This window comes from Polypterus senegalus, chromosome 4, assembly GCF_016835505.1.
Source record: "Polypterus senegalus isolate Bchr_013 chromosome 4, ASM1683550v1, whole genome shotgun sequence".
Lineage (NCBI taxonomy): Eukaryota > Metazoa > Chordata > Cladistia > Polypteriformes > Polypteridae > Polypterus > Polypterus senegalus.
This window is the reverse complement of record NC_053157.1, coordinates 139,660,303-139,681,670: the sequence shown is the minus strand read 5'-3', so window position 1 is coordinate 139,681,670 and position 21,368 is coordinate 139,660,303. Positions and strand designations below refer to the sequence as shown.

The 21,368-nt window shown below is 35.2% G+C and overlaps 1 protein-coding gene across 4 annotated transcripts in view; it reads left to right on the top strand.

Annotated features, from left to right (window-relative positions):
- The window catches only part of atp8a1 (ATPase phospholipid transporting 8A1), a 346,241-nt gene that overhangs the window by 261,010 nt on the left and 63,863 nt on the right, over positions 1–21,368 (top strand). For all 4 annotated transcript variants that reach the window (XM_039751372.1, XM_039751370.1, XM_039751373.1 and 1 more), the window contains 3 exons: positions 7,163–7,237; positions 13,936–14,058; positions 20,579–20,657. In XM_039751372.1, coding sequence (XP_039607306.1) covers positions 7,163–7,237; positions 13,936–14,058; positions 20,579–20,657 — 277 coding nt within the window. The remainder of the gene's footprint in view (positions 1–7,162; positions 7,238–13,935; positions 14,059–20,578; positions 20,658–21,368) is intronic.

Below are 21,368 nucleotides of genomic sequence, written 5' to 3'. Positions count from 1 at the left end.
TGAATCCTGCATAAAAAGAAAGTATCTTGATTTTTCAACTTTTTAGCTGGAAAAAGTAGGATTTACATAGTGTTGTAATGTACATGAGAAAAGATGGACTGGTGTCAAAAATAACACCTAAATTGTGTGATGATTCAGTGAAATTAATGTTTAGACCTACTATCAAGTTAAAAAGCAGCTGAACTCTGTTGCATAAAATTGTGTTTGCTTTTAGTTTGTGTTTTTATAAATTGTCTTTAAAATTTTTGTTGTTTAAAGATAAATGGTTATCGGTTTCCCGATAGAATAAAATAAAACAAAATGAAAAATGTGGCATTTGGTCTGAGGGATAATATAGCTCAGTATCATATGAAAGTGATTTGTTAACTATATCGTCAAACAGTTCCATTTAAATGCAATAACAGTAACAATTTTAGTATTAAGTCCTGAGGGACACCACATTTAACTACAAAACATAATGGTCATGCTATCATCACATTTCTGTACATACTGATAAAGGAAAAGATTGTTTTTGTACAGAAACTATAGTTTTTCTTCAATACAAGTGTTAACTTGACAAAATAGTTCTAAAGTAAACCTGTATGGCCAAGAGCGAGTGGGTCCTGCAATGGACTGGCACCTCTTGTAGGGTTGGTTTCTGTACTGCAGGGATAGTCTACAGCTTCACATAACCTTGTAATGGAGCAGGTATGTTCAGAATTGGATACATTATTATTTAATCACACATCCAGAGAATAATTCATGTTTATGTTTGTGTTTGCCATCCAAGCCAAAATGACATTAGTTTGCAACAATTATGCTTGGAGTAAAGGCAAATAAGCTTTGTGCTGCAAACTAGGATTTTTGTTCAGGTTTGTACTTGGCATTATGAAAGACTGATATTTTAGAGAAAACTTAATTTAAACTAGAAAGCAGTAGTAAAAAGTAAATCTATCTTTATAGTAGAAAATTGCTTTTCATATATATAGTTCACATTATTTATTTATTTAATTACAAATCAATTTTTTGAACATGCATTTTCCAATACAGTTTGGCAGGGAGTGGAACATCCCTATTATTAATACTCACCATCACCTCATCCCACTCATACACCCACAGGACAATGGTGTAGACACTACTTCACATAACTGCATTTGTGTGACTGACACTTTGCCATCTCCTTTGCAGGACATGGTTTCTCATTTCTGTTGACTTCTGACAACTCCACAACTTCTCCTAAGCACACTGGCTTTTATAGCATCTAGCTATGCAAGTTATTCTTCATCTGCCCTCAAGCAAATAGCCTCCCCTTTTTCCCTTCATCCTACCAAGGGCCTGGCCATTTGGAAGGTGTCATCGCTTCCCTTTCACCTACCATCAGGATCCCCTTGTTAGTCTCAGTGCTGTTGTTTAAAGGTTTCCTGACCCACTAAAAGAGCCTTCCAAATGGCTATAGAAACAACCTTTCTGTAACAGACGCTGCCACTCCAGGTAGCTGGTCCCACCCCATCTATAAATGCCTGATCTAATGGCCAATAGATTTTTGTTGCCTAAGTCCCATTGGAATATTGCCAAAAGCCGTAAGGATAAATAAATGGATTCAATTAAAGAAAAAAAAGTTCCCTCTGGAGATGATGTAAGTATCTAACAGTTTATTTTCTGAACCCGCATGAGTATAATATCTGAAGTGCTGTATGTGCTCAGAATGTGTTCAAGGTATATTTGCCAGTTAGTTAAAAATTGTTGAATGAAAGCAATGCATCTATCCTTTACGTTTTTCACCCTCTTTCAATTCAAAGCTGCAGGAATTAACCCTCGGCAAGTTGTCAGTCCATTGCAGGGTCCAGCCACCCACACCGCTCTCCACACTCAACTGAGTCAGTTTAGAATAGCCACTCAAAATAGAATCATGTTTTTGTGATGAGACAGAAAAACTGGAGTATCCAGTGGAAGATCCTTGGCAGACATACAGTTTCTACATAGAGAGCAACTGGGTGCAGAATCTAACCATGGGATGATATGTGAGTGCACAATTGAGAAAAATTTCATTTTTTTTATATTTAAAGTGTTTTTCATGTATAAATACAACAATAGGAAAATGAAGATTGATACTAATAACTAAAAAAATTTCAGTGTGCTAATTGCTATGCCAAGTTGAATGAAATAACATAATGTTCTTAAATCTGTTTAATCCAATATATGGTCAAGGGAGGCAGTTGAATGAAATAAACAATACAGATTTTGCACTCATTAAAAAAGTATCCATTATTGGTTATCACTCTTTTCCTTTATACTACAAATAAATCTTTAAGTTTATGAATTTGTTTAATCATCCTTTATTTATGAATGTAGTAGCGGAAGACAACACAACCAGATCAAGCAAATGATTAAAACACCAAGTACAGTACTATGCTCTGAAGACATGTGAAACTTTTCTTTTACTGATGACCAAAGTTTTGAATCAAGATGTGATTCATTTATTCAAGGCATGCATTAAATGGGCCTAAAAGCTCCCTGTGCTGCCTCAGTAATTTCAATTATTATCTTAACATTTTGTCTTTGTGTTTAGTTTAAAACAAAAAGTCATTTCAGTTTGTAAGGTTAAGAAGGCATACTTCCAGTTTCAGAGAGCGTCCCTTTCCTGACAGTGTCCCTCTTTGCTTAAGAACACAGCTCATTTGTAATTTGTCAGTCTGTCATTCAGGCCTGTCCAGCGTGTGCCTGTGTAAACACTTCACTGCGCTCACCCAAGCAGATAACCCAACTCAACAAATTAAAAACATTGTGTGCAAGAGAGAACTGTTACACATAGCTTGCATGTTGAGAATCTGAAAGGACAGTTTTTTTTTTTTTTTTTTTTTTTGCTGAATGTCTCAAATGGTTTGGGGATTCATTCACATCAGTTAACATCCTATCAGGTCAGCCAAGCATGACAAGGGCTGCTTGAAAATGGCCCTCTCAGGAGGCTTCTAAAAACAGTAGGTAATAATGTGCGGAGCTGCCTCTCAGCACATCAGCCATAAGTAAATAAATAAATCCAGACGCAGAGCAAGCACAGAAGAGACCCCGCGCATCTGATGACTGGTGCCCGTCTTGTTTGTGTGTGTATGGTGGCCACTTTCCTTTTATTGTCAGCAACCAGACTGGAAACATGTCAAAGTCATTGCCTTTCACCATGCTTTGTTCAGTCAGTCCGCAGCTTTAGTACTTTTGTCACATGATCCAGATACAAGTTTCAAAACCTTTTTTCTCATCACCCCAATAAAAATATATCACATTGGATGGCCGATATTAGTGCATAAAATGTTTTTTCTGGGCGGCCAACTCTCAGTGCTTGCCTTTACAATTGCCTACATTTAAACTTTAATGCTACCGTCTGCCACTATTGTATTTCATTTTCCCCCTTTAGCTCTTTCGAAGACTGCACATGCGCTGACTTGTTGCATTTTCACAGCTTCTCTTCTCATGGATTACAGTGACTTGTAAGGCAGTACTGCTCCAAACGACTCTGCAGTACAAAGAATTTGGCCTTTTGTCCTATTGATCTTTTGTTACTTTTTGAAATCCATTTCCCACTGGTAGCATGAGGACCATAATAGGGATTTTTTTCCTTTCTTTTTCATATGATATATCAAGCCCCTTTTTGTAGGCAATGACATTCAAGACACATGCAACTTCAGGGAATAGTGAATGTTACATTTGTTGGTGTAATAGGGTTAATTTGTCAGAAGTGCTGGCTTTATTCCAGTCCACACAGTTCTTCTGGTGCCACAAGGCTACGGACATTTATTAGATTTTATTTGTGCTAAGAAGACAGGCATAGCTTGTGACTGTTTAATGTCTTTGTAATGCTCTAGAGCTTACAGTATTATCATACTATGCTGAATTAAAAAGGCTATATTTATTATTTACTTAATTTCACCAATCAAAAATGATGAGCTGTCCAGAGTCCTGAGTTTGAACCCTAACTAGGCCCAGTCTTTATTGCTTTTGCACCTTGTCCTTGTATCTGTGTGTGTCTTTCTACCTGCACTGTGGTTTTCCTCCCACTTTCGGAAAGGCCTGTCTGTTAGGTTAACTGTCAACTGCAAACTAGCTCTGTGTGAGTGATTATATGTGTATGTGTGTAAGAGTACCTTGTGACAGACTGGTATCTTGTCCATGGTAGCTTTCTGAACTGGATTAAGCAGACTTGGATGATGTGTTTTTAATTCATGGATGTCATAGTGGCACTATGTTAGCTTTGCTCCATCATCTTGAGTTTGAGTCCCTATCTGCATGTAGTTTGCACATTCTGCTCCAGTGTTTGTGGATTTTCTCCGAGTAATCTGGCTGCCTCCAACATTCCAATGAGATGCGGATTTCATTGATTTAGGTCACTAAACTGACAGGTGTGGGTGAATGAATTGTGTGTGTATCCTGTGACAGTGTGGTGTCCCATCGAGGTCAATTCACCTGTTGCACCAATGCTGCTGGAATAGGCTCCAGCCTACATGACCTTGAATTGGATTATGCAGTTGTGATAATAGACAGATAGACAAAAGAAGGTATATCATTCTCACAAATGTTTATGACTGAATCAGAGACTGCCTACAAATAGAGTGGTTTTGAAGACAATAGTAATAATAAGAATAAACTTGTATCAAATTTGAAACAGAACATTTTTTTAACTTTGTTCCATTCTTCAAAAAATCATATTTGGTATGCATGTTTTAAAACGGTGTGAACTTGTGTGGCTTGTATCGCGTGTCTGTCCATTTACCAGCGTGCTCTGCTTTTCACTGCAAGTCAGTTTGCCTCACATTCTAATTCCTTTCAAAAAGAATGAACCATGGGGGGCTTTTTTTGGAGTAGGTTTTGTATTTTTGTGATTGGCAAATGGCATTTATGGGCTAATTATGTCAAGCCTTAGAACACAAACTGGTCCACAATTATTCTTTACTGCTGCTCCCACCTCTGCTAGTTCCATATAAGGGTTTTTTTCTGAATGAGCATTGCATTTCATTTGCATTTGATACGCCATAAAGGAACAAAGAGTTTCCTACAACAAGGACAAATGTCAATCTTGAATCTCCTGTTTCAGTTCAATTGCTGATCAGGCGTGGGAGCTGTGGAATCATTGATTTTTAATGTGCTGATGAATATGCAAGGCTAGCGTAGGAGGCAAGCAGTTTTTCATGCTTCCCCACCCCTGCCCAGTCAAAAAAAGGCTTGTTTAGTTTTCATATATTCCATCTTTTTTCAGTCTTTAAAGAGTGCGTATGGGGAATGACAGGCAGCTCTTAGACAGGCGAGTATAAGCATCTCACACTATCTTGACATGAGAAAATCAAAACTCCAGACCTTCAAAAACAACACTTTAATTCACTCCAGTTAGTTTAGGTGATACTATATCTGTAGTGACAATGGTAACTTTTAATATTAAATAATAGTAGCAGTTTTTATTTCCCCTTTTCAATCCCAGCAGGTAAGTATTAAGATCCAAAGAATGATTAAGAGATGGTGTTGTGTTAACAAGGAATGGTGAGCCGAAGTTTCAGGCCAACTAGTATATCAACCTACCCCACCCCCTTCTTCTTGGAATCGAGACATTTGTTTTTCAAAAATGTTCACGCATTAGCTCGCATGATAAAAGGAGGCTGGTCTGCATGCATGCACTGCTCGACTGGGGCCAGCAAGGGTACATATTGTTAAATGGAGAATTTGTAGCAATTCACGCTTTCATAATGACATCTAATGAAGCATGCACTTTCGCAAAGACAGAGCAGCACAGTGCTTCAATTTAGTTTTCCAGTCTGTCATGTTCTTTCATGAAAAAAAAGAGAGAAAATAACTGTTGGAGATAATCGAGCAATCTTATTATACACCAATTTCCTGTTGCTAGAATTTGATTTTTTTCTATAATTATTATTATTGTCATCATCTTTATGTTGTTTTCTGCTAACTGTTTATAAGGGTCTGCCCAAGGCATTTCTTATTAAGGTGCTGTTGTCTGGGGGTGTTCTGCCCAGTGTTCGGAAGTTTGTACTCAGTATTTAAATATTTATAAACACTGTAGCAGGTATTATTACTTGTACACTGCTGCAGCACCATCATGGTCTCTGTAAAGCAAGTTATTGTGAGTAAGGGGTGAGTAAAAGGAGCAGATTTCCTAACATATGTTATAAATATTTCTTTCTGGGATGGCTGATTAACTGCATGGTTCTGGTTTTGCTGAACTTCTGATCTCGGGGCTTGAGTAAAGCCCCAATTTGATAGCTAATCAGTCTTGTTACTGCTAACATTTATCTGGAGGATTAAGATAAAAGAGGAGGAAAACAGTTTGAACCTTTTGGTTCCCTCACCCCTTTGACAAATAAGAAATTTTTATTTTTAAAAAGTGTCTTTTCAATCAGATTACAGTGTTCTTTAGGAAGTGCCACAATTCGATTAGGACAAACATCAGAGTGTAAAAATCAGGCTTCTGCTGCAGGGGTCTTTGCTGTTTTTGTCACATATGATGAATGATTTTGAGTGTGTAGGTCAAAACATGCAAACATTTAAACATTTATTGCTCTTTAGCATAGCTGTTTCAGTAAATTGAGGTCAAGATATATATGTTGGGGTGATGTAGGAAAGCAATTAATGCGAGTCATCTTGACAAGCTTGCAGAATGTGAACTTTTAAAATGTCTTCATCCAGAGTGTTATTTTGTATTTGCTGTGTTATGTAGATGTTTTATAATATAAGGGAAACTATTCAAAAATAAACTTATTTAATCAAAACAGCAGACTCACAGATATTTATGTTTAATTTTATGTCATTTTCAATTCAAAGTCATGGCACACTACAGTATAGTCAGAAAGCCATTGCCACTGATTGATTGTGTCAGTACATTGCAGGGCTTATTTTCTTTTTAAACATTTAATATTAATTTATGTATTAAGTTTTTTTGGGGGGAGAAAGGATTCAAAAGTAAGCGCTGTTGTGCCTTACAACAGCAGCAATGCCTGTCTATTACTCTTCATAAAAACATCCTTTATTAACATTAGTATTACTTTGTATTTGTGATAAAACAGGAATTTTATAAAACTACATTAAGTAATGATCATCTGTTTTCTTCTTAATTGACAAAGTTATAATAGTTTTCCACGTAACATTCAATATTATCATTTATTTGCTTTTACTTATTTGTCTTTTGCAGATATGGTTTGCTTTTGTGAATGGATTCTCTGGGCAGATACTTTTTGAAAGATGGTGTATTGGTCTCTACAATGTGGTAGGTGCTAAATCCCTGCTTTTAATTACTAAACAATTAAATATAAACAGATAATCTGATTTGTTTTATTATTGGGGTAAATAGTATGAAAGTTACACTTGAATACAGCAGCATATTACACGATTCACATTTTTCCAAAGCTTAGACTACTAAACAGTTACCAACAAGAAAGTTCGGCAAAACGTTAAACTACATACAAACAGTTACAAGACATAAATGCAGCAAACGTACAGTATATTTCAAAATCACAGTGGGAACAAACAGGAAGACAACATAACTTTTAGCTTGTCCTGAATTGAGGAGAAAAACAAGTCTATGCGTAGATACAAAGATACCACTTAGACATGTACACTTTCTTTTTGGCAGGCTAGTACTCTATAGACAATGTATACATTCTCAAACCTACTTTATCCAGTTCATGGGCATGGAAAACCAGAGCAATTCAGACAGCCTTGGTTTCATGGCAGGAGGCATCCCTAGACAGCTTTTAGGTCTGTTACTGAATTACACATACTTTATTAAATTTAAACTGGTTACATTTGGTTATAAGAATCATATGATAATAATAAAGAGAGTTTATTATATTCTCAAGGTCTCTCAATCCAGTTTAGGGTCAAGACATAAGGCACAAAATAACCCAGGACCCTCTCATTATGCACCTCTACTGTGTCTCTGTTGGCTCACTTACGTAGCCTGTTTAGAACCATCAATTAACCAAAAATACCCACTTTTGGGATAGGGAAGAAGACATTATTACAAAATGAAAGTGGAATACACGCATTACCAATATAATACAGAAAATGCTAGGCAATATATCTTGTAACAAAAGGCGCTATATAGGCGCCTGACCCGACACAAATTCACACTGGAGGCATGTTTAAAATAAATAAACTTTTATTTTTCTTCATCTGTGGGGCACATCTTCCCCATAATCCCCACAGGCACAACACAGTCCCAAGTGCACAAGCACCACAAAACACACCACACACTTTCCTTTCCTCTTTCTCTTCCACCACCACTCCTCCTCCAAGCTTTGTTCTCCTCCTCCCGACTCTGGCCAATGAGTGGTAATTGCTGGCTCCTTTTATTAGGCACCTGGATGTGCTCCGGGTGCTTGATTGCTGACATCTGGCTGCACTTCCGGGTATGGTGAAACTAGTGCCCAAAAGGGGCTAGCAGCTCCTGCTGCAGCACCCCCTGGTGGTGCCTACGGATCCCAACAGGGCAGCACCAAACTCCAACTCCCATGAAGCCCTGTGGGAGTCCGAGGCACCGCCGCAACCCAGGGAGGCTGCCATCTTGAGTCCAGGGGGTGATATTGGGTTTCCCATGCTTGCTCCCCTGGAATATATGCTGCAGGAGCATCCCGGCCAGGCATGGGCCCGGGCCATCCATCACAATCTCTTTATATGAAAAGTGCTAAGAAAGATGAGTAGAGTCTAGGTTTGAAAGAAAGGCAGGGAGGTGCATATGGAAACCTGTTCCCTGTTCAACTAATGACATGCATGCTGTCAGCCAATCAGAGTACAGAATATTAGTGATACACTAAATACCAAGAGCACACCGTGCTAATGTAATAGGATTGTAGTATCTATTAAAAAGAAAGTACAAGCTGCAGGAAATCACACCCCAAGAGTAGAATGCTTGCTGCAGAGGAAGACGGGAACTGACGGACAGCTTTTATAATGATATCTCACACAAATATATATTTTTTCTCCACTTCAATGCAAGAGAACAAAAAATTGACATGTTTGGTAAGTTTTCAGACTTTAATGAAACATTTGTATAAAGACAGTCCTAAAGTTTGGACAAATTTAAAAAAGATTTAGAAAATTAAAGCATCGGGGGCCTCATGTATAACGGCGTGCGTAGAACTCGCACTATAACTTGGCGTAAGCACAAAAGCCGAAATGTGCTTACGCACAGAAAAATCCAGTTGCAGGAATCTGTGCGTACTCCAACTTCCACGTTTTTCCGGTACATAAATCCCGATCAGCGTGAAAAGTAACTCTCGTGCACGCGCTTTATGTAACGCCCCAACTCCTCCCAGAATTACGCCTCTTTGAATATGCAAATGAATATAAATGGCCCTTAAGCTCAGCCTTCTGTGAAAAGACAATGGGAAAAGCACGGGGGAAAATATAAGAATTTCAACGAATACCAAGTGGAGGCAAAGGAAAAACATACTATTTGTTCACATAAACCGTGGTATAATCAACAAAAGGAAGTTGATCGAGTGACATAGCGTGTTGGAGAAACTTGAAAGCTCACATTCACAAAATCGCACAGTGCGGAAATAAAAAGAAGTCACATATCAAAGTCGCGTGAAAAGGCGAGTTGTAGCCCACTGTCTTAGTGTCATATGAAAGCTTATTAGGGTACAGAGAAAAAAAGGCACACAGTGGGGAAAAAGCACGAAATGTCAACTTCAATCTCGACATTTCCACTTCAATCACGTAGTTTATTTTGTCATTAAAGTAGAACATCATAAACTTCATCTTAAAATCGTTTAATTAACCAGTTTCTCAAATCACATCATAATTAAAGTAGCACGTTAAATGCTTTGTTTTGTATTTGATCTTCTATGTGCTCTATTTGTGTGAATCACTACTTGCATCTTAAACTGGCTCTCTTCCTCCAACTGGACACAGAATCCATTACATTCGTGATATTACAGCTCTCTGAATAACTAAAATACTGAGATGTATACGTGATATAATTTTCATGATGATAGGAGTTAAAGCACGTTATTAAACATGGGTTTCACGGCGCAGTGATTGTGTGCGACCTTCGATGAAATAATTTTTTGCAGCAGTACTCGGGGGTGGCACTGGGCAGAGGAAGAATCAATGTCAATATGGTATCTTATGCATGGTGGATGGCCATGTCCATTGTACTGCATAGCCGCCTCGTGCTCATGACACAAGCATTTAACTTTTGCCGAAATTTGTTGCTGTGTTTTTAGCTGTGTTGTTATTTTCTCTTTCTGTTTTATATTCAATATATATTTGCGTAGCCACCACTGCAGTCCTTGCTTTTCTTTCTCCAAGTAACCGATCGCCACACAATCAGCCCTGTAATAGACGTTAAGCCATCTGTAAGCTTTGAGCGCCGATTCTTCAAAACGTTTAAGGAACATTGAAATATCTTCGTAGTACATGTTTAATTATTCTATCCTTCACGCCAGTCCCAGTGAAGAATATAGATTATTTAAATGAAGTTAATGTTTTATCTGTATAATATAATAAACATATTTTGCTGCATTTCATCTTAAAAATGATATTGTCATCATATGTAAATACACGCTTTATAAAGTGGCTCAGGTTGTGCGATATTATAACTGTAGTACAAGTTTACAGTGGGGTTATTGTACTTATAAGTACAAACAGTTCTACAAGTAGCAATTGATTAAGTGCGTTTAAAGTTCTTGGGATGAAACTGTTTCTGAACCGCGAGGTCCGTACAGGCTTTGAAGCGTTTTGCCGTGGCTGAGGCAGCATCTGCTTGAAGCTTTATACCGATAATTATACCGGGAGCAGCTGGAAGAAGAAGGAGAAGGCAGTTATGGTATTTGGAATACTATGGCTATTCCCTGGACCATTATATTGTTACAAGTTAATTACAATCAGATGCATTACACTAATAAACAATATGCAGTTAGTTTCAGTGTATTTATAAAGCCGCGTCAGGAAAATAAGGTGTAACCACACAGGAACAGTAGCACTGCTTTGACGCTGCGTGCCGCCAGTCTGTAAGCAAGTATGCGACAAGGTATGAGGTACCGTGGAAAAATGCGTGGCTTTACACCAAGTGTAGGTTTTATACATCGCGATTTGAACGTGGAAAAGTTCTTATGCAACATTTCTGTGCGTACGTACCATTTATACGTGAGGCCCCAGGACATTTGAAACTTCAGTGAATTTGTTTTTAAATATTTCTGCTGTTAACTAGCTGATGTCTCCCACATACACTAATGGAAATTCAGAACAGCAATTGTCACAAACTTGTAAATTATATTATAAAAAACCTGATTTGAAAAATGTGTTCTTATAAAAGCAGTCTGTGTAATCTAAAATATGAATTGTTTTATTATTCACTAATTCACATGTTAATGACATAATAAGTGTTTTAATTCTTTAGTACTCTTTTCAGAAGTGTTTTAAGTTAATAGGAAGAAACTGTAAGTGAATAAACTTAGTATGGGCCCATGATAAGATACATTGTGAAGTCCACAACAATCATATCATTCTTCATAAACCTAAGCTGAAATCCCCCAAAGCCAACAAATTCTTCCATTTATTGTTACCGTGGGTGTAAATTCCTTTTTCTGAACACAAGAAATTCAAAGTCGTAACTATATGTTTTTCAGAAATTAAAAGAAATGTCAGGCTAATTTTTTTTTTTATTAATTTTATTACAATCCATACAAAGCAATCAAGTTTTTACAAAAAGAAAAATTGAGGCTAATTTTTATTCCATGTCAAACTAAGGTATTGTTCATACATTAATTTAAAAAAATAGGTATACATAAGATGAATTAAAAAACACTCATATACACAAAATATCTGTAAAACCCCAAATATAATATTTTTGGGCAGGTAAAGAATACCTTTTATTGTTGTGTAAGAGTTCCAGGTGTCTCTGCAATCCTGAATCCCATTTTTCCTTTTAAGGGCCAAGCAGATTTTAAGTTAATTGGGTACCAATGTGCTGCATATAATATAAAGTGATTCTATGCTGTAATTCCATGATATATTTGTCCCCTCTGGATATCGGTTTTAACTATAATGACAAGTCCAAATAAGCAGCAGCCACCGGTACAATCTTTATTTAAGCAGTTCCTTGTCCTGAGTCCCAGTTCCAGCGCCAGGAGGATCCCCAACTAAAGAGTTTGGTTTATTTTATATGTTGAGACTAAGTGGACATCCTTTGCATATTTAGTGGCTGATTTGAGAAACTGTGTATGTAAAATAAATTTAGATTTTTGATTATGTGTAAGTGCTAAATATAATTTGAGTTCTGTCGTTTTGGCCTTCTCAAGAATGGGCTCAGCTAGTAGTATACCATATTTGGAACGTGTACTTGCTTTTTAACTACCACTGCTAGCCTTCTCCAACTGTAATGGACAGGCTTAGCTCAAAAAAAAGAAGGCAACAGCTGGGATACTTCACATTAGCAGCAGCATATACTAGAGATTCTAATTCACCTGATAGGCTTTAGCATGTAGACTTGCCTATCCATGCTATTTGTCACATTTTATACATTTACAAATTGTTAATGAGTAGTATCAGAGAATTGTAATTTTGATTTGAAGCTCTATCATTTATGAAAGTGTTAAGTTTTTGCATAACAATGACTTTCTGTTGAATCAGATAGTAATGGCATAGTTTTACAGTTTTTCCGTTAATTAAAAAGTATTTATTTTGTTAGCAATTTTTGAAATTGACTGATTACAATCATGTCTTCAAAGAAACAGAATGACTTGTGCTTGCTTTCCTTGCAATTAAGGAGGTCTTAAAGAAACAAGCACCAGCATAAAAATGGTTTAGAAATTTTGCAGAATTATAGTTTTATTGGCCAGGAAAAGTGGAAACAAACTTTACAGAAAGCCGTGAAATGTCAAGGAAAATTCTTAAAACTTTTCTCCATTGAATTCATTTCCTTGAAAGTGGTAAAGCAATGTTACTCAGAGATAACAACACCTTAAATTTAGATTTAGTGACTCAAATGAGCTGCTGCGTACAAGAACAAACAGTAGTGCCTTAGGTAGTTGCTCTGAAAACATACATAATATATTTTAGTGAATTTAAATTGAACCCTTTAAACAACAGAAATTAAATACATTTTAAGGGAAATCGCAAGGTTCTTCATCAATTGTAAACTTGTTCTTGAGGGGACTGCTCCTGTTGTGTCCTTAGTGTTGGAAAAGTGAAATGGAAGGCTTTTTTATTGTGCCATGTAGAGAGTTTTATTTGTCTTTTTTTGCTGTAAATTATGATTACACATTGGAGCTCTTTATCGAGAACAATCAGCCACGCATCACTGAGACCCTAAAGATACATACTCACAGCTCAAAAGTTAGTTTTTATAAATATTACATATTCTTTAGTCAAGTAAATTCTTTTGTTCTTTGGGCCCATGGAATATGAGAGTGCACTGTGCAACTTAAGCAATTAAACCTTAGTCATGTGCACCATGTTTCTGCACTTACAAGGGTGTTAACATTTAAGATGCAATAAAAATACTTTATGGCTGGAGCAATGTGGGTGAAAATTTTTAACTTGTAATATTTCTGCCCAATTCTAATATTACTGTGTTTATGTGAAGCTTGTAAATCTGAGAAAGTGTCTTAAAATGTTCACTAGTGTTGATTTAGAGAAAAATTGGGTATGAAACACAATACAACTGTTTTTATGTTTTCCAGATTTTTACTGCAGGAGAAGTTTTGGTTGCAAGGAATAAAAGGAGCAAAAACAAACTTTACATTTTTTGTTAGGATAAATTAACTTTCTGACATGTTAGATATCGTGTTATGTACATTTGGTGTAACATGAAGCTAGTTCTATCATGCATTTCATACTTGTGTAATATCCCCTTCTTTCTATGACACCTTTTTATTGCAATCTGAATAGTCTCTGTTAGGTTTGCTTTAAATTTACTGCAATTTATATTCTGTGCAAACTCCCCTTTCCTCTCAGATTTTTACAGCTTTGCCTCCACTGACCTTGGGAATCTTTGAGAGATCCTGTCGTAAGGAAAATATGTTGAAATACCCAGAATTGTATAAGACCTCTCAGAATGCAATGGGGTTTAACACCAAGGTAAGTCTGAAAACGTACAGGTGTGGTTTTGTGGTGACTGTCTAGTTTCAGTTTAATGTCAAACATTACTTTCATATATTGTACATTCATAGCCATGTCCGTGAAGTGTCTTTGTGACAGTTTACTTGTGGATAAAAATGTTAAATAGATAAAGTTAACAGTTTCATTCTGTGATATTGTGAACAAAATGTTCACAAAAATTCACTAAATATTCTAAAAAACAAGCTAATAAAATAATAAAATACAACTAAAAAATATAAAATGTACTAAGATATTAAATATTACTAAGCCCCAACACAAAAAAAAACATTACAGACAGTTAAACATAGTGATCACTTTTTTTAGACAGGTTCACTTAGCAGCAAGTTGGTCCCTCTGTTTATCCTCAGAACAGCCTAAGTTTATCAAGAGAAAGACTTAACTAGATGGCAAAAGGGCACCTGACCTTTGTGTCCCATAGTTGTTGTGAATTAGCTGGTGGTGGATTTCTATTCCAAGTAGATTTTTACATATGTCTTATTATCCAGGTGGTGGATTGGATTGTGATCCAGTGATCGAGGGTGCCACTGTGTTAAACGGAATGTCCTGTTATGATTTAGAAGCCTTTCTAGGGCTTTCCTAGCCTTGTAAAATGAAGTATTATCCTTCTGAATTTCTGGTACATAAGCAAGGAACCAAAATTCATCTGACCAGACAATGTTTTCCAGGCATTAAGTGCCCAGTGTTTGTTTTCCTTGGCCTACTAAAAGCATGAATGAGAAGAAATTTTTTGACTTGTTGGTTACTATTCCGCACCACGAAAAGCTGAATTCCCTATACCTGTTATTTTATCCTATTTTGAGGTTGCTGATCACAAATATGAGAAGTTTTTTGATTCTTGGCCCTAGCCCTGTAAAAGCCATTCCCAGATGGTTAAAAATGACAAATTTCAAACATAAGCATGTTTTAAGTGTATTGTTTTAGACTATTTCAAGTTTAGTGATCTCGAATATAATGTTATTTTTGACCCTTTAATAGAAATCTATCCCTCAATGAACCTCTATCAGAGGGAGGAAATGACAAATTTATTTCACAATCCAGAATATTTAGACTTTAAACAGTTGAATTAAGGCACACATTTTAATATTTCAAATATCTGATGCAGCTTTGCATGCTTATAATGTACTTCTTCCTCATGAAGTAAATAATTAAATTTCTTTTGCACACCCCAGATTAGGAGTTCTTTCACCAATTCAGGCATTTTAAAATATTAATCTCATGGTACTGCAGTTAGTAATTGTGTATTGCTAAGATTAGAAATTTTAGACAAAAAAATAGTTTCTTCCTAATCATTGAGGATGCCTTAGGGTTACCAGTGAAAATATATATAAAAAGAAACATTATATTGCTAAACACATTTGGTAGGAGCCCTTTGGCCTAATGTGACCCTTTTTTAAGGTGCTGTAGACATCTTTAATCATATAATGATTAGTGATGCATCTTTTAATACGATGTGAAGCAGTATTTGTTAATTACATTTTAAATGCAGAACTCTGTACTGTACTCTGATTTTTAGTGTCAGTTCACATTAAGCTTTAATATTAAACTGATCTTATTTCTGTGGCCCTTACTCTCTATACCTGATATATATAGTGTGCTCACATTATTTAAAAGTAAATAATATTGAGTATGTGTAAAATTCCAAAGATAAATGCTTAATCAAATGCCAAATGTTTATGCAGATAAGTATGTATAATTATATAATTAACGTTAATCTCGTCCAACGTGGTGGTGTAGTTGTTAGCGTTGCTTCCTCATACTGTAGCTTCAGAGTACTGAGTTTGGATCCTGACCCAGGCACAGTTTGGGTCAATCATGCTCCCTCACCCCACGTCTACAAGTGCACTGGTTTTCCTTGCACGTCCCCTCAGAGAGTCACATATGTAAAGTAAAACGGTGACTCCAAATAGCCCCTAAATGAAATGAGTTTGTTCTGGGGTGAACTGGTGTCCCACCCAGAGTTGGCTGCTGGGAAAGGTACTGGGCCCCTGAACTGGATTATGTTTGGAATGCCTCAATATGATTATATATAAACTGCAGTTAACAATAATTAAGGCTTTCTTATCATACAACATTTAAAACTATATATGTGAAATTCAAATGGAAATAAGCAAATCGAAAGCATTTTGTCATAATGCATTTGCCCCATTCATGTACTTATAATTAAATAAAATCAAATTGAAACATTTAGGCAAAACATGTCAAAGGTAGCAGATGTTTTTTATTGTTACAAACTTGAATTTGTCCTTGATCTTTTATTAGGTTTCTAAGTGTTTATGTTGTAGCCACTTTGAAGCTCAAATAACAAGAACACTAGATGCTGCTGTTATGTTTTTTCTGTGAAAGTAGGGCCTACATCCTTGCCAAAATGTGCATGTCCCCCCTTGGAAGCTGTTTGTTTTTGCCTGCTGTTAATAAAGCTGTCTCCTCCAGGCAGGGGTGATTTGTCCTCCTGGTTTAGTGGTCTTCAAGCCTCATGTACTTGTAATGTTGTGTGGAAATGGATTACTGACCCCTGTGGAGAAGGGGGGTCAAAGGACAATGAGAACTGCCATAAACTTTGTAGGGGGTGGGACTTGACACCATTATTCATTAACAAGGAGCTCCAAAAATGCTGATTTTGTTTTAACAAGAAGTTGAGCCTATTTACTTAATGAAGCAAGCCTCAAACTCTGACATGCCATGTTCATAGCCAAGTAGCTTTTACAGCACACCATGCCTGTTTTGCTGTAGTCTGACTGCCTTGCTTATTAAATATGTTTAGTTGTGTCATCCATTTAACATGTTATTTATTTTTTGTTCTTTACTAAATACTTTCAATATTAGTATGGCTTTATGCTGCACACACTTGTTTTGCTGCCTTCTTAGCCTTTATTTTGCCTTCTTACTTTTTATTTTGCCCTCTAGCAGTCTGTTTCTTTAGCCTTTCACAGTAATACATTCAGAATTAAATTGTTTGTATTGTGCCAGGAAAGGCTGAACTAGCTGAGATAAACTACTATGAATGTTACATTTGTTTTAATTTGCATACTTGGTTTAATAGCAGAGTCATAGAAGTGCACCTCTTATAATATAAATCATTTTGATTAAAAATAATAAAAAAAAGTTTATTTTTCCTTTTTGGTTATGCATATGCATGTAGCATTATGGATTGAAATAATTATAAATATATTATTAAATACCATTTTGAAGCTAAAGATTGAATGTAGGGGTATCCTTAAGAGGAGGGTACCAGGGTTAAATGTGTAATGAGGCTTGCACGTAAGTGGGCGAGATTTTACACTCTGAGTTATTGAACAGCAGCTTTTCACAGTAAGGCAGGAATTTAAAAGATATTTTCTTGAATCATACTATTGTGGCAAAGTATTGTCATGGTAAGTAATGGCAGAGGTGATGGGGTCATGGCATTAACTAAAATAAAAGAACACACTAAGACAGATTTTGTTTGCGTTTTTGTGTAACTATTTCTTTGTTTGTTTTATTCACCCTGCCCTCAGCCAAGCATGTTTTTTTAAAAGCAGTGTAAAGTGATGAATTTTATTCTATTTTTATATTGGTTGCAGTCTTATCAGATAACAATTTGCTGAGTACTGTATATAATGTGGAAATAGACCTATGAATAATAATAACATTTCACATGTATTTGTCCTTTCTATTATTTTTTCCAAAGAATAAAAATTAATGATTTATTTCACATGTTTAATATTAAAATTGTCATTTTGTACTTCCGCAGACATTCATTCATCCACTTTCTTATCTCAGTTCAGGGTCACATAGCTATTTAAATAAGTAAATTCAGTTTAATTTGTACAACTTTGAATAAGAGAAAAAAATTTGTCAGTGGTTTTATGAATAAATATGAATGTTAATGAATTTGTGAATAAATATAATTGTGAATGAGCATGGATTTCTACATAATATTCTTATGAAATTATTCATATCACTTCCAGAAAGCATCAGAAATTCTGATCCCATGAAAATATATTTCTGGCATTGTATTAAATTTACAACAATTAAATTGCAAGCAGATCTAGTAGTATCAGATCAAAATGTTCCTATTTAAAATATAAAAATGTCTCTTATTTGTTATCGTCCAAGAATTTCACTATTGGTAGTCTAGCATATGTTTTGAGCCAAGCGCCCCAACAATCTGAATTGGAGTGACCAGATTGTAGAAAATAAGTGGCTGAATAGATTCATTTTGTTTACACTTTAGCTCTGAACATGGAAATAAAAACATCCTTTAAACCTCTGATATCACTTTAACAAAGTTAAAAAAATCTTTTGGTATTTTATTTTTCAGTAATAGTTCAGCTTGTCATATTTTTTTTATTTTCTAACTGTTTTTAATTGTTTTTACTAGGTAAGGTTATTGCTACTTATCTTATGTAAGCAGTTATAGTAAACCTAAGCTTAGCATATATAACATATTACTTAAAAGGCTCTAATGTTTCCTCTACCCTATCAAATAACTTAGGGACATGTTTCTTAAATTGTGTTTTGCCATATGTTCACAGTTTTTAACTACCATAAATGTCTGCAGTTGTCTCTTTAATTAAAGAAGACAAAGTTAGATACAGAGGCCACTGCTCACTAACTCTGAACAAATGTATTTTCACTACAAAAAATACTTTAAATCAGCTTGTTTTATATAGATAATAACTGATATTCGCAAGTTCCTTTTAAATATTTTATAAGTAAAATGATTGAACGGCAGATTTTCAATGTAGAATTTACACCTGAAATATTTCAGGAGAACCTTTTTTTTGATAAAAGTGTTATTCTACAATGTGCTGCACAGGTCATATACGGTAAGTCCAGGGGTAGTATCTTGATTTATAAAATTTTAAGACTAGGATAATAACTCAAGGCAGTGGCTAAAACCACATCTCGCTTTCTTTGTTAAATGATTTCCTTAACTTCATTTTTTTTTCTTCACTAACTTTTATTATTTGAAAATAAAAAAAAAATAGTTTATTTCATGCAATGTGATAAAAGTATTTTTGTCAGGCAGTTTATGTAATACATTTCATAATCTCCTAAAAGGCGTTTGACGCATGAAACCATATCTCCACTAAATCAGAGCATAATTACTAGAGTTGTGTGGTTTTAATCATTTTAATTTCTCATATAGGTTTTGGAAACAATAACATTTTTTCTTTTAAAGATAGGGTGTGTGTATATGTATTTTTTCATTTTGCCACTTTTAAAAATATATTCTTTGACTCCATCCATTGGCTTCAACAATTAATGGATGGATAAATAAAATAAACTCATGTAAGTTTAGTTAATTTGCACCCATATTGGGACAATGGGTTTTTATCTGAATGGATGACAGGCAGATTTATTATTCTTATTTTAATTCATGTCTGCAGGTATTATTTTTAAATTTGAAGCATTTACAAAAAAATGTTTGAAGGCAGCCCCAATTAATTAAATGCTTAGTTAGGTTTTAATTACAAGAGTTAATCTGACAAAGCATGAAACTACTTATTTTTTTATTATCAAATGACTATGTAAGCCATGATAAAGCAATTAGATATTTATCTGTAACTTTAACCATTGCTAATTCCATTTGCACCAAAACAGTCCGTCAGTCAGTCTGACTCCAACCCCCACACCCCTGCCATTTTCCCAGCGTCACATAGCAGGCCACTTAATAGATAGTGAGCTAACCTTTTCACAGAAACTAAGAAACCACATTGTGTCCTCTAGGGAGATCATACCCACAGCAGTGTCTCAATTCATCAATAGTTCTCATCTCAGCCATGCTTTCTGAGCACAGTCATATCTAACCATTTAGCAGATTTGCTACAGAGTTAACTGTCAGCCCCCTTACTTATATATGTATATATATATTATCTATATATATGCATGTGTGTGTGTATATGTATAAATTATATGTGTATGTAAATATATGTTTGTATATGTATAAAATATATATAGTTTATATATATATATATATATATATATATATATATATATATATATATATATATATATATATATATATATATTTACAGTATATACATTTGCTGTTTTCCTTTCTGTTATTTGTTATTTATTGACATTTTGTATTTTTGTGGTCACATCTTTGCATCTTAGTTTTAATTTAAAATTATTCAAACTGACAATGTTTTCTCTGACTAGATACATTTTCATTTTTTTTTCTTAATATTTTTGAATGTTGCACTTTCTAGTTTTTGGATGATAGCTCCCAGGGTTGTAGCAATCTCTCTCTTTTTTTTTTTTTTTTTTTAACCTTATTTCTTTTTCCATCTGGTGTTCCCCTATACATACCACTGAAAATTTGCAGCAGGCAAGGGATACAAAATGGTTGTCAGTGACAAAAACAATTCACTCTGGTGGCTTGACAAAAACCTCACTTAGTGAATCTTAAGCAAAGATAAAGAGGGAGGTCAAAGTTTACAGAGCTGGTTCGTCACAAACCCGTTCTCATGGATTTTTGTTTTCCCCCTAGGTTTTCTGGGCTCATTGTCTGAATGGCCTCTTCCACTCAGTTATTCTGTTTTGGTTTCCACTGAAAGCTTTCCAGCATGGTAAGCAGCAAGGGCTTTGGGACTCAAGAAAAATACTACCTTGTCTTCGTAAACCATTCTCTCGTGGCATATGAAAGCTTGGAATGAATTCTAAGAATTGTCACTAAATTAGAAAAAGAATGAGAAGAAAAAGGGAATTCTAAAACAAAAGCATATGGAAATTAGTTCATGGTCTGCGGCCATGTGTGTGTTTTTGACCCATAAATATCCAACATTTTAATAAATGCATATGTGAAATAATCTAAATGTTTTCACGAAGGAAAATAAGTATCATGCTTTAGGAAACTCTTTTCCACATTGATAGGTTTATTACGTTATACTTCACAGTTTCATTGTTGGATATGTTTAAGAAGTTTTATTACTTGTGTGCATTCCTCCTTGCCCGTGACATTTGAAAAGATAGTCATTCATCATATGTCGAGGGAAAAACACATTCTTATACATTCAAACACATAATCAGTATAAAGTGTCATATAAGAGCAACTTCTTCATCCTCTCAGGCACTCTGCTCCAATTTGGACATTTTAATATGCTTAGGTTCTGTTTCAGTTAAATTATCATGAATTAAAAGGATTATTTTAAGAAGTACTCTAACAGTGTTTGCCTGGGGAACATTAGCAGTTCATTCTCTTATTATTTGTATTTTCATTAACTTGATTGTTTCCCTATACAGTACATACAGATTCAAGTTTGTAATTTATTTCTCTCATA